General features: G+C 40.4%; 1 protein-coding gene across 2 annotated transcripts in view; it reads right to left on the minus strand.

Moving 5' to 3' along the window:
* Positions 1 to 13,097, minus strand: part of elp3 (elongator acetyltransferase complex subunit 3) — a 37,560-nt gene that overhangs the window by 14,856 nt on the left and 9,607 nt on the right. For both annotated transcript variants that reach the window (XM_079996580.1, XM_079996581.1), the window contains exons 7-9: positions 12,679 to 12,833; positions 9,181 to 9,342; positions 8,775 to 8,901 (exon numbers count right to left, since the gene is read on the minus strand). In XM_079996580.1, coding sequence (XP_079852706.1) covers positions 8,775 to 8,901; positions 9,181 to 9,342; positions 12,679 to 12,833 — 444 coding nt within the window. The remainder of the gene's footprint in view (positions 1 to 8,774; positions 8,902 to 9,180; positions 9,343 to 12,678; positions 12,834 to 13,097) is intronic.

The raw sequence follows: 13,097 nt of genomic DNA on the forward strand, positions 1-13,097 counted from the left end.
ACCTAACCTAAACTGCTAACCCTAACCTGAAGGAAACCTAACCTGACCTGACCCTAACCCGAAGGAAACCTAAACTAAACTAACCCTACGAAACCTAACCTAAACCAACCCTAACCTGGAGGACACCTAACTTAAACAAACCCTAAACTAACCTTAACCTGAAGGAAACCCAACCTAAACTGTTAACCCTAACTTGAAGGAAACCTAAACTAACCTCAACTAACACTAACCTGAAGGAAATCTAACCTAAAGTAAACTAACCCTAACCTGGAGGAAACCTAACCTAAACAAACCCTAACCCTAAACTAACCCTAACCCGAAGGAAACCTAAACTAACCTAAACTAGCACTATCCTGAAGGAAAGGTAACGTTAACGAACACTAACCTGAAGGAAACCTAACCTAAATAACCCTAACATATTGGAAGCCTAACATAAACTAACACTAACCCGAAGGAAACCTAACCTAAATCAACCCTTACCTGGAGGAAACCTAAACTACCTTAAACTAACACACACCTGAAGGAAACCCAACCTAAACCAACCCTAACTTAAAGGTAACCTAAATTAACCCTAACCCGAAGGAAACCCAAACGAACCTAAACTGGCCCTATCCTGAAGGAAACGTAACCTTAACGAACCTTAACCTGAAGGAAACCTAAACTAACCTAAACTAACACTAACCTGAAGGAAACCTAACCTAAATAACCCTAACCGATTGGAAGCCTAACCTAAACTAAACAAACCCTAACCTGAGGGAAACCAAACCTAAAGTAACCTGAAGGACACTTTAACCAACCTAAACAAAAGGAAACCTAACTTGAAGGAAACCTGAACTAACCTAAAATAGCACTTAACTGAAGGAAACCTAACAAAAATGAACTTTAACCTAACGGAAACCTAAACTAACAATAACCTAAAGGAAACCTAAACTAACCTAAACTAACCCTAACCTGAAGGAACCCTTACCTGCACCTGAAGGAAACATTCACTAACCCTAACCTGAAGGAAACCTAACCTTAATGTAAACTAACCTTAACCTGAAGGAAACATATACTAAACTAACCCTAACCTGAAGGAAAGCTAACCCTAACCTAAAGGGAACCTACCATAAACTAAATCAACCCTAACCTGAAAAAAACCTCACCTAAACTAACCCTAACCTACCCCGAACCTGAAGGAAACCTAACCTAAACTGCTAACCCTAACCTGAAGGAAACCTAACCTGACCTGACCCTAACCCGAAGGAAACCTAAACTAAACTAACCCTACGAAACCTAACCTAAACCAACCCTAACCTGGAGGACACCTTACTTAAACAAACCCTAAACTAACCTTAACCTGAAGGAAACCTAACCTAAACTGTTAACCCTAACTTGAAGGAAACCTAAACTAACCTCAACTAACACTAACCTGAAGGAAGTCTAACCTAAAGTAAACTAACCCTAACCTGGAGGAAACCTAACCTAAACAAACCCTAACCCTAAACTAACCCTAACCCGAAGGAAACCTAAACTAACCTAAACTAGCACTATCCTGAAGGAAACGTAACGTTAACGAACACTAACCTGAAGGAAACCTAACCTAAATAACCCTAACATATTGGAAGCCTAACATAAACTAGCCCTAACCTGAAGGAAACCTATACTACCTTAAACAAACACACACCTGTAGGAAACCCAACCTAAACTAACCCTAACTTGAAAGTAACCTAAACTAACACTAACCCGAAGGAAACCTAACCTAAATCAACCCTTACCTGGAGGAAACCTAAACTACCTTAAACAAACACACACTTGAAGGAAACCCAACCTAAACTAACCCTAACTTAAAGGTAACCTAAATTAACCCTAACCCGAAGGAAACCCAAACGAACCTAAACTGGCCCTATCCTGAAGGAAACGTAACCTTAACGAACCCTAACCTGAAGGAAACCTAAACTAACCTAAACTAACACTAACCTGAAGGAAACCTAACCTAAATAACCCTAACCGATTGGAAGCCTAAACTAAACAAACCCTGACCTGAGGGAAACCAAACCTAAAGTAACCTGAAGGAAACTTTAACCAACCTAAACAAAAGGAAACCTAACTTGAAGGAAACCTAAACAAACCCTAGCCCGAAGGAAACCTAAACTAACCTAAAATAGCACTAAACTGAAGGAAACCTAACCAAAATGAACTTTAACCTAACGGAAACCTAAACTAACACAAACCTCAAGGAAACCTAACCAAAATAACCCTTACCTAACCAGCCTTACCTAAATGAACCCTAACCTGAAGGAAACCTAAACTAACCCTAACTCGAAGGAAACCTAAACTACCCTAAACTAACACAAACCTGAAGGAACCCTAACCTAAACTAACCCTAACTTGAAGAAAACCTAAACAACCCTAAACTAATACATACCTAGAGGAAACCTAACCTAAACTAACCCTTACTTGAAGAAAAGCTAAACTACACTAAACAAACACAAACCTGAAGGAAACCTAACCTAAACTAACCCTAACTTGAAGGAACCTAAACTTACCTAAACTAAAATTTAAGCCTAGTGTGACTAACACAAACCTGAAGAAAACCTTACCTTAACAAACACTAACCTGAAGGAAATGTCACCTAACCTAAACTAACCCTAAGCTGAAGGAACCCTTAACTAAACTAACCCTAACCTGAAGGAAACCTTAAGCCTGGTGTGAAGGAAACTTAACCTAAAATAATCCTAACGTGAAGGAAACCTAACCCAAACTGCTAACCCTAACCCGAAGAAAACCTAACCTAAACTAACCCTAAGGAACCTAACCTAAACCAACCCTAACCTGGAGGAAACCTAACCTAAACTAACCCTAACCCGAAGGAAACCTAACCTAAACCAACCCTAACCTGGAGGAAACCTAACCTAAAATAACTCTAACCCAAAAGAAAGCTAACCTAAACTGCTAACCCTAACCTGAAGGAAACCTAACCTAAACTAACCATAACCCGAAGGAAACCTAACCTAAACTGCTCACCGTAACCTGAAGGAAACCTAAACTAACCCTAATCCGAAGTAAACCTAAACTAGCCATTACCTGAAGGAAACCTAACCTAACCTAACCCTAACCTGAAGAAAACCTAACCTTAAATAACTCTAACCCAAAGGAAACATAACCTAAACTGCTAACTCTAACCTGAAGGAAACCTAAACTAACCCTAACCCAAAGGAATCCTAAACTAACCTGAACTAGCCCTAACCTAAAGGAAACTTAACCTAAACGAACCCTAATCTGAAGGAAACCTAAACTTACCTAACCTAACCCTAACCTGAAGGGAACCTAAACCAAACTAACCCTAACTGAAGAAAAACTACACTAAACTAATCCAGAGGAAACCTAACCCTAAATAACCATTACTTGAAGGAGACCAAACTAACCTAACCCTAACCTGAACGAAAACCTAACCTAAACTGACCCTAGCCTGAAGGAAAACTAAACTAAACTAACCCAGAGGAAACCTAACCTTAACTAACCCTTACCTGAAGGAAACCTAAACTAACCCAAACTAACCCGCACCTGAAGGAAACATTCACTAACCCTAACCTGAAGGAAACCTAACCTTAATGTAAACTAACCTTAACCTGAAGGAAACCTAAACTAAACTAACCCTAACCTGAAGGAAACCTAACCTTAATGTAAACTAACCTTAACCTGAAGGAAACCTAAACTAAACTAACCCTAACCTGAAGGAAACCTAATGCAAACAAACCCTAACCTGAAGGAAAGCTAACCCAAACTAACCCTAACCTAAAGGAAAGCTACCATAAACGAAACCAACCCCGAACCTGAAGGAAACCTAACCTAAACTCCTCACCCTAACCTGAAGAAAACCTAAACTAAACTAACCCTACGAAACCTAACCTAAGCCAACCCTAACCTGGATGACACCTAACCTAAACTAACCCTAACCCTAAACTAACCTTAACCTGAAGGAAACCTAACCTAATCTGTTAACCCTAACTTGAAGGAAACCTAAAGTAACTCTAACCTGAAGGAAACCTAACCTAAAGTAAACTAACCCTAACCTGGAGGAAACCTAACCTAAACAAACTCTAAACTAACCCTAACCCGAAGGAAACCTAAACTAACCTAGCACTATCCTGTAGGAAACGTAACCTTAACAAACCCAAACCTGAAGGAAACCTGAACTAACCTAAACTACCCCGAACCTGAAGGAAACCTAAACTACCTTAAACTAACACACACCTGAAGGAAACCCAACCTAAACTAACCCTAACTTGAAGGTAACCTAAATTAACACTAACCTGAAGGAAACCTAACCTAAACAAAACCAACCCTAACCTGAAGAAAACCTAACCTAAACCAACCCTAACCTAGAGGAAACCTAACCTAAACTAACCCTAACCCTAAACTACCCCTAACCTGAAGGAAACCTAACCTAAACTGTTAACACTAACTTGAAAGAAACCTAAACTAACCCTAACCCGAAGGAAACCTGAACTAACCTAAACTGGCCCTATCCTGAATGAAACGTAACCTTAACGAACCCTAATCTGAAGGAGACCTAAACTAACCTAAACTAACACTAACCCAAAGGAAACCTAACCTAGATAACCCTAACCTATTGGAAGCCTAACCTAAACTAACCCTTACCTGAAGGAAACCTAACCTACCTTAAACTAACACGCACCTGAAGGAAACCTAACCTAAACTAACACGCACCTGAAGGAAACCTAACCTAAACTAACCCTAAACTGAAGGAAACCTAACCTAAACTAAACTAACCCTTACCTGGAGGAAACCTAAACTAAACTAACCTTTACTAAAGGAAGCCTAACCTAAACTAACCCGGAGGAAACCTAACCCTAAATAACCTGTACCTGCAGGAAACCTAACCAACACTAACCTTAACCTCAAGGAAACCTATACTAAACTAACCCGGAGGAAACCTAACCCTAAATAACCTGTACCTGAAGGAAACCTAACCAAAACGAACCCTAACCTGAAGGAAACCTATACTAAACTAACCTGGAGGAAACCTAACCAAAACTTAACCTCACCTGAAGGAAACCTAAACTAACCCAAACTTGAAGGAAACCTTCACTATCCCTCACCTGAAGGAAACCTCAACTAACCCTAACCTGAAGGAAACCTAACCTTAAAATAAACAAACCTTAACCTGAAGGAAACCTAACCCAAACTACCCCTAAACTAAAGGAAACCTAACATAAACCAACCCTAACCTGAAGAAAACCTAACCTTAACCAACCCTAATCTGGAGGAAACCTAACCTAAACTGACCCTAACCCTAAACTACCCCTAACCTGAAGGAAACCTAACCCAAACTGCTAACCCTAACCTGAAGGAAACCTAACCTAAACTGTTTACCCTAACCTGTAGGAAACCTAACCTAAACTAACCCTAACCTGAAGGAAACCTAACCTAAACTGTTTACCCTAACCTGTAGGAAACCATACCTAAACTAACCCTAACCTGAAGGAAACCTAACCTAAACCAACCCTTACCTGGAGGAAACCTGACCTAAACTAACCCTCACCCGAAGGAAACCTAACCTAAACTACTGACCCTAACCTGAAGGAACCTAACCTAAACTAACCTAACCCCAAGGAAACCTAACCTAAACTAACCTAACCCCAAGGAAACCTAACCTAAACTGCTAACCCTAACCTGAAGGAACCTAACCTAAACTAACCTAACCCCAAGGAAACCTAACCTAAACTAACCTAACCCCAAGGAAACCTAACCTAAACTAACCTAACCCCAAGGAAACCTAACCTAAACTGCTAACCCTAACCTGGAGGAAACCTAACCTAAACTAACCTTAAACAAGCCCTAATCTGAAGGAAACCTGACCGAAACTAACCCTCACCTGAAGGAAACCTAACCTAAACTGCTAACCCTAACCTGAAGCAAACCTAACCTAAACTAACCCTAAACTAACCCTAACCTGAAGGAAACCTAACCTAAACTAACCTCAACTAAGAATCATCCCCTTTTGGTTCTTGTGCTCTGTGGGATGGTCGCACTGACAATGGCTCTGCATTAAACTGGTAGTGTTTTGTTTATTATTTGTTTATTATATTATTTGTTTTTATTAGAGGACCTTTACAGAGTAATTAAAGACTAGAGAACGGTCACTATGAGGAAGCTTCTATTGCTTTTCGCAACTTCAATAGGACTAATATGAGGAAAGTTTTTCCTCCATTCTTCTCCTTCTACCTTACAGACAACGCCTTAAATAGGACAAACCAGTTCTTCAGGCAGTTTAACACTGCAGTGAGGCATCCATCACCACTCTCCAAGACTGGAGTCTAATTACCACAGCTCTGACCCACGCATGTGGTGTGGACTGCAATCCATCACAGACTACAAAGGGGGAAATAGTAGTGATACCCAACCGACCGCCTCCCTCCCAGACGAGCTTGATACCTTCCTCGCACGGTTTGAGGCGAGCAACACCATCCCTCCTGGTAGGCTGGCTGAGGACCAGGACGACTGTCCCTATCTACGGCTGATGTGAGGAGAGCTTTCAAAAGAGTAAACCCTCGGAAGTCACCAGGGACACGTGGCATTCCAGGCCATGTCCTCATAGCGTGCGCTGACTGAGTTAGCGGAGGTTTTCACGTTTATATTCAACCAGTCTGCAGTCCCCACCTGCTTCAAACTGAACACCATTGTTCCCATACCAAATAAACCTTCCATCACCTGCCTGAATGACTACTGCCCGGTAGCACTGACCTCCATCATCATGAAGTGCTTCGAGTGGCTTGTAGAACCCATATTTGCTCCACCCTTCCTGACACCTTGGACCCCCTTTAATTTGCAAACCGCCCCAACAGATCTACAGACGACGACGCCACCCTCTCACACCTGGATAAGGGGGCCCATTCATATCAATAGAGAGTCTCCTGCTTCTGGTTCCTCAGTGTGTTCATCAACGATGACCTCACCTGGTCCAGGCCAGCGGACCCGGCGGTAAAAACGGACCAAAAGCGCCTATACTTCTTGAGGAGACCTAAGGAGTTTGGCATGTCTGCCAAAGCTCTGACCAGCTTCTACAGATGCAGCATTGAGAGCATCCTCTCTGGCTGCATCACTGCTGATCCAAGGCCCTTCAGAGGGTGAAGACAGCGGAGTGCATCATCAGCTGCCAGTTGCCTCCATGCGAGGCATCTACCACACACCATGCCTGAGGAAAGTACAGAAAATCATAAAGGAGCGCAGCCACCCTGGATATGGAGTGTTGACGTTGCTGCCGTCTGGTGGACGCTACTGCAGCATTAGAGCACGGACGACCAGACTCACTGACAGCTTTTATTCCCAGGTCATCAGGCTCCATAACCAGCAACACTAAGCTACTGATGGTATGGATGACACGTGAACAATTCTACATCTGCTCTGGGCACTTGTACATTTATAGTAAATCACCCAGTCTAATGTACATATTCCACTTGATATTACATTATTTAATATTTATATTCTTATTGTCCAGTCATACTCTCCCTGTGTCTACAACCATCAGGATACATATGATATATTTCCCATTTCTACATTCCCCAGTACTGCTTCGAATGTTCTATTATCGTGTTTTTATTTTTTACTGGGTATATTTTTTATTATGTAGACTTTTCTTTTTAACAATTGAATACCTTCTTTGAACAAAAAATAATTCAATGCCTTCTACGTAGTTGCTAACTTATCACAAGAATGTCACTGTTCAGAATGACCCTGCGTTATACTGTGCATCTGATAAAAACACTTCCACTTACTTACGAAACCTAAACAAACCTACTAACCCTGTAACTAGCAGTCTGACTAGTCTGACTGACAGCTAAAATGTCCTCACTATACGAGTTATAACAATAATAAGAACCTTTATTTGTACAGCATCTTTCATACACGACATGGAACTTAAAGTGAAGGCCAGGAGAGACAGCGTCCGATTTTGACATTAAAAGCAGAATGCAATTACAAAGTAAAATAATAAAAGACTTAAAAGAATGAAATACATTAAAACAGGCTAAGAATAAGCAAATAAAAGAAGATGTAAAAAAAATCCATTTAATAAAAAATAGGTAAATATTAGTCATTTTCAGATTTGGCGTCATCCATTAAGACCATGGACGATCACGATCGTTTCTCAGTGAATTATTTTCTTATTTCAATGGAGTCATGGATTGTACTGTCATGACCCCAAATGCAACTTGTCTTTCCTCCAAATGACCCTTTCTTTCTCATCTACTTCTTAGAATCCCTTCAAATGATCTAAAATACCTGAAAAGTCTTTTGGACTTACTCCTTTTCTTATTTCACAATGATCTTTAACCATTGCTTTTCACATCCCATTCCTCACCTCTATCTCACCTCCAAACCTTTTCAACTCTTCTTCGTTTTTACACTCTAATAATAGTGATCATGCTGTGTATAACTGAGTCTGCCTGATAATTACATTTTCTCACAATTCTAACTCGTTATAATAGTTATCATGCTGTGTACAACCTCGGTCTATCTGGTAACTAAAATGTCCTCACTTTATTACGATTTTCTTTTGTTTAAAATAACACGTAACTAAAAGTGCTCACAGCAGTTAAGGTGGCATCTAGTGACAAAACATAAAATAAAATACATTACATGATGTCATTTAGCGGACGCTTTTGTCCAAAGCAACTTAGAATAATAAAAATAGGGTAGAAATGGCGCTCACTTTTGTGCAAATACAACAATGTGTGTGTGTGTGTGTGTGTCTGTCTGTGTGTCCTCACTATGAACTGCTCCAGGTCCCTCTCCAGCCCCACGTTGGGGAGGTCGGGCATCATGTGAGAAACCACCTTGAAGCCAGCGTCCTTCGCCAAGTGGAAGGACTCACACACTGCACGCACTGTATGACCCCTGCAGGTGAGACGCACACACACACACACACACACACACACACACACACACACACACACACACACACACACACACACACACACACACACACACACACACACACACACACACACCACACACACAGTACAAGTTATGATAGAGGTGGTAGGTGTAGGTAGGTCATGATGGAGGTGGTGGTGTAGATAGTTTATGTTGGAGGTGTTGGTGTCCATAGGTTATGATGGAGGTGGTGGTGTAGATAGTTTATGATGGAGGTGGTGGTGTAGTAGCACTGCCCACCTGTTGGTGTCCCGCGCTACGTCCTCATACACACTCTGCACCCCCACCTCCAGGCGGGTGCAGCCGTAGCGCAGCATGGAGCTCAGGTGGCTCCGCAGGCAGTAGTCAGGACGCGTCTCGATGGTGATGCCCACACACTTAGTCGTACTACGCTCTGAGTACCTGCAGGTAGTACATAGAGTAATACATAAGGTAGTACTGCACCCTGAGTACCTGCAGCCAGTACATAGAGTAGTACAAAGAGTAGTACTGCGCTCTGAGTACCTGCAGTCAGTACAGAGAGTAGAACATAGAGTAGTACTGCACTCTGAGTACCTGCAGGTAGTACATAGAGTAGTACATAAAGATGTTCATAGAGTAGAACTGCGCTCTGAGTGCCTGCAGGTAGTACATAGAGTAGTACTGCGCTCTCAGTACCTGCAGTCAGTACATAGAGTAGTACATAGAGTAGTAAATAGAGTAGTGCTACGCTCTGAGTACCTGCAGGTATTACAAAGAGTAGTACACAGAGTAGTACATAGAGAAGTACTGCACTCTGAGTACCTGCAGCCAGTACATAGAATAGTACATAGAGTAACACTACACTGAGTATCTGCAGCCAGTACAGTAGTACTGCGCTCTGAGTACCTGCAGCCAGTACTTAGAGTGGTACATAGAGTAGTGCATAGAGTAGTACTGTGCTCTGAGTACCTGCAGTCAGAACTCGGAGTAGTACTGTTTTCTTTAGTACATGCTATAAATATCTACTGTCTGGTGTGAGAGCATTTAAGTTATATAATCTTGTAATAATAATAATAACTTTAGTATTACTAAGGAGAGAACTGGTTCAAGTAGTATTTCGGGGTTTTAGAATCAAACTGTTTGTTGTTGTTTTCTCAGATGGAGAAAACAAATCAATTATATTATATATAATATATATATAATAATATAATGTGTATATACACACACACACACACACACACACACACACACACACAGTAATATATATTTTGAAAAATCATGGTTGTTTACTTGTTCACAGTCTGATGCTCCATTTCAACCAATCACACTGATGATAACTGTTCAATACAAACTATTATCTGAGTGATCACACACACACACACACACACACACACACACACACACACACACACACACACACACACACACACACACACACACACTTCATAAGTATAATAGTAAAGCTTTCTTCAATACAGTAGCTCTGCTGACTCCCAACAGCGCCCCCTACAGACATATAGGAGGCAGGACTTCATGACTTCATGACGTCATGACTTCATGACTTCTTACTCACAGAGTTAACCTTATTAGAGGAGATTAAAGGCACTCAGCCTCAACCCCAAGAGATACGCTGTCACAACCTGCATCCTCCAGCCACGCCCTGGAAAGCTGCTGCTTAAAGAGCTATTCCCAAAACTTGAAAATTATTAAGATGAAATATCATATGACTGAACACAGCCATTCTCTATTCTTAACATTATTAAGATCTAATTTTCTCTCTATCTTCTGCTGTCCCCTTTTTGCTGCTGAAACAATGTAAATTTCCCCGATGTGGGACTAATAAAGGTTTATCCTACCTTATCTTTAATATCATATGATTAACACAGCCGTTCTCTATTCTTAACATTATTAACATTAAATATCATATGATCAACACAGCCGTTCTCTATTCTGAACATTATTCATTCATGTCTCTCCTCTGACACTGTTGCTTTTAGAACCTCCACCTGAGTCTTCATCCCTGATGATCCTCTAGTGATGTACTAATCAGTAGCAATGTACTCGGACACCTCATCAGTAGTACTATTTCTATACCATTACTATACTATTACAATTACTATACTACACTATTATCATTTCTATACTATTACTTTACTATTACTATACTTTTACTATTACTTTACCATTACTATACCATTACTATACTATTACTATGTCATTTCTATACCATTACTATACTATTACCATTACTATACCATTGCTATTACTATACTATTACTTTACTTTTACAATAATATTACTATATATTTTACTATTATTATACTATTATGTGGGGATGGTAGCTCAGGAGGTAGAGCTGGTCGTCTAGTAATCTAAAGGTTGCTGGTTGGATCCCAGGCTCCTCCTGCTAGCATGCTGTAGTGTCCTTGAGCAAGACTTAACCCCTAATTGCTCCTGATGGCTGCGTCCGTCGCTGTTTGAATAATTGTAAGTCGCTTTGGATAAAAGCGTCTGCTAAATGCAATGCAATGCAATTACTATACTATTACTATACTATCACTATTACTATAACTATACTATTACTATACCATTACTATAACTATAACTATACTATTACTATAATATCACTATGAATCTTGAATCTTGAATCTTGACCATAACTATACTATTACTATACCATTACTATTACTATAACTATACGATTACTATACTATTATTATATCATAACTATTACTATACTATTACTATACTATTAATATTACTACACTATACTATAACTTTACTATTACTATAACTATAACTATACCATAACTATTACTATACTATTATTATAAATCTTTTTAAACAAACACCAGCTGGGTGTTTTCTCTAGATGATATTGTCAGTGTGCAGCAGGTTTTATGTCTGTGGGTGTGGCCCTGTACTAAACCCAGAAATGATAATACACTAACACTGCTACATGGTGTTTGTAATGATTGCAATTTATTTTGGAATGGAAAGTGCCATGCCATTGAAATGTTATTCTTGTGCATTTTGTAAGCTGCTTTGTAACCCTAACCCCCTGTAGAAAAGTTTCCTTTTCCTTGCCCAGATGGGCTTCACACCAGGGGGCGCTGTTGATTTTCATGTGACATACGCCTGTTGAGACTGCAGTATGGTTAAGGGCTCCACACTACCCCTGTCATTCCAATCTGGATTAAGGACGAACAGACGCACTCAGGATGAAGGGGAGTTTTTGTAAAAATAAATCAACTTAAAAGAAAAGCTCTCTACCCCCCACTGTGTTCTCGCTCTCTCTCCTCCGAAAATAACAGTTTTTTCCGTCACCTCAGAGGACTGTGACAGAGAGAGCCACTTCCACAGCGGATCACACACATGACATCCATGACATCATTATAACTGCAGCAAAATGAATGAATTTAAATGTCAGCGATTGTTATTGTCTCTAATTGTTCAAGCCATAATAAGATGTATATTGGGAAAATAAAGGTTACTTTTTCCAAATATTTCTAGAAGAACACAAGAGTTTATTTCCTAATCCTAATTCCTATTCCTAATTTCCTAATTTAAATGAATGTCTTGCATGTATGCCATGGATGACCTTTAACTCATTGTAATGTTTTAATGATGTCATCACCATGTCACGAAACAACCTTTTAACTCGGGGACAGCGGTGAAAACAGCTAGTAGTGATGTATTAATACACAGTGTGGGAGGCACTCCTGCTATTATACTACATTATACTAGAAGGAGTACAAGGAGTAGGGTATTTATCACCTGACGGCCTCGTCCAAACTGGAGGAGGCGTGGCCTGACAGCGCATCATGGAGGCTGCTGATGAAGTAATCCCTGTACTCCTCCGTCAGCGCCATGAACGTTCCCCCCATCACAATGAACTCCACCTTGTCCACAGAGTGACCCAGCTGCTTCAACTGGAGGGTGGGGTTAAAATATGGCTTTACTTTTCAAACTCTACATTCTGACTAATAACACTACTAAACAGTTTAACCAGGTTAACTAGTGGTTACTTAAAAGTTTAACCAGGTTAACTAGTGGTTACTAAACAGATTAACGAGCGGCTACTAAACAGGTTACCTAGTGGTTACTAAACAGATTAACAAGTGGTTACTAAACAGGTTAACTTGTGGTTACTTAACAGTTAAACAAGGTTAACTAGGGGTTACTAAACAGTTTGA

The sequence above is a fragment of the Zeus faber genome (genome assembly GCF_960531495.2).
Source record: "Zeus faber genome assembly, chromosome: 2".
Lineage (NCBI taxonomy): Eukaryota > Metazoa > Chordata > Actinopteri > Zeiformes > Zeidae > Zeus > Zeus faber.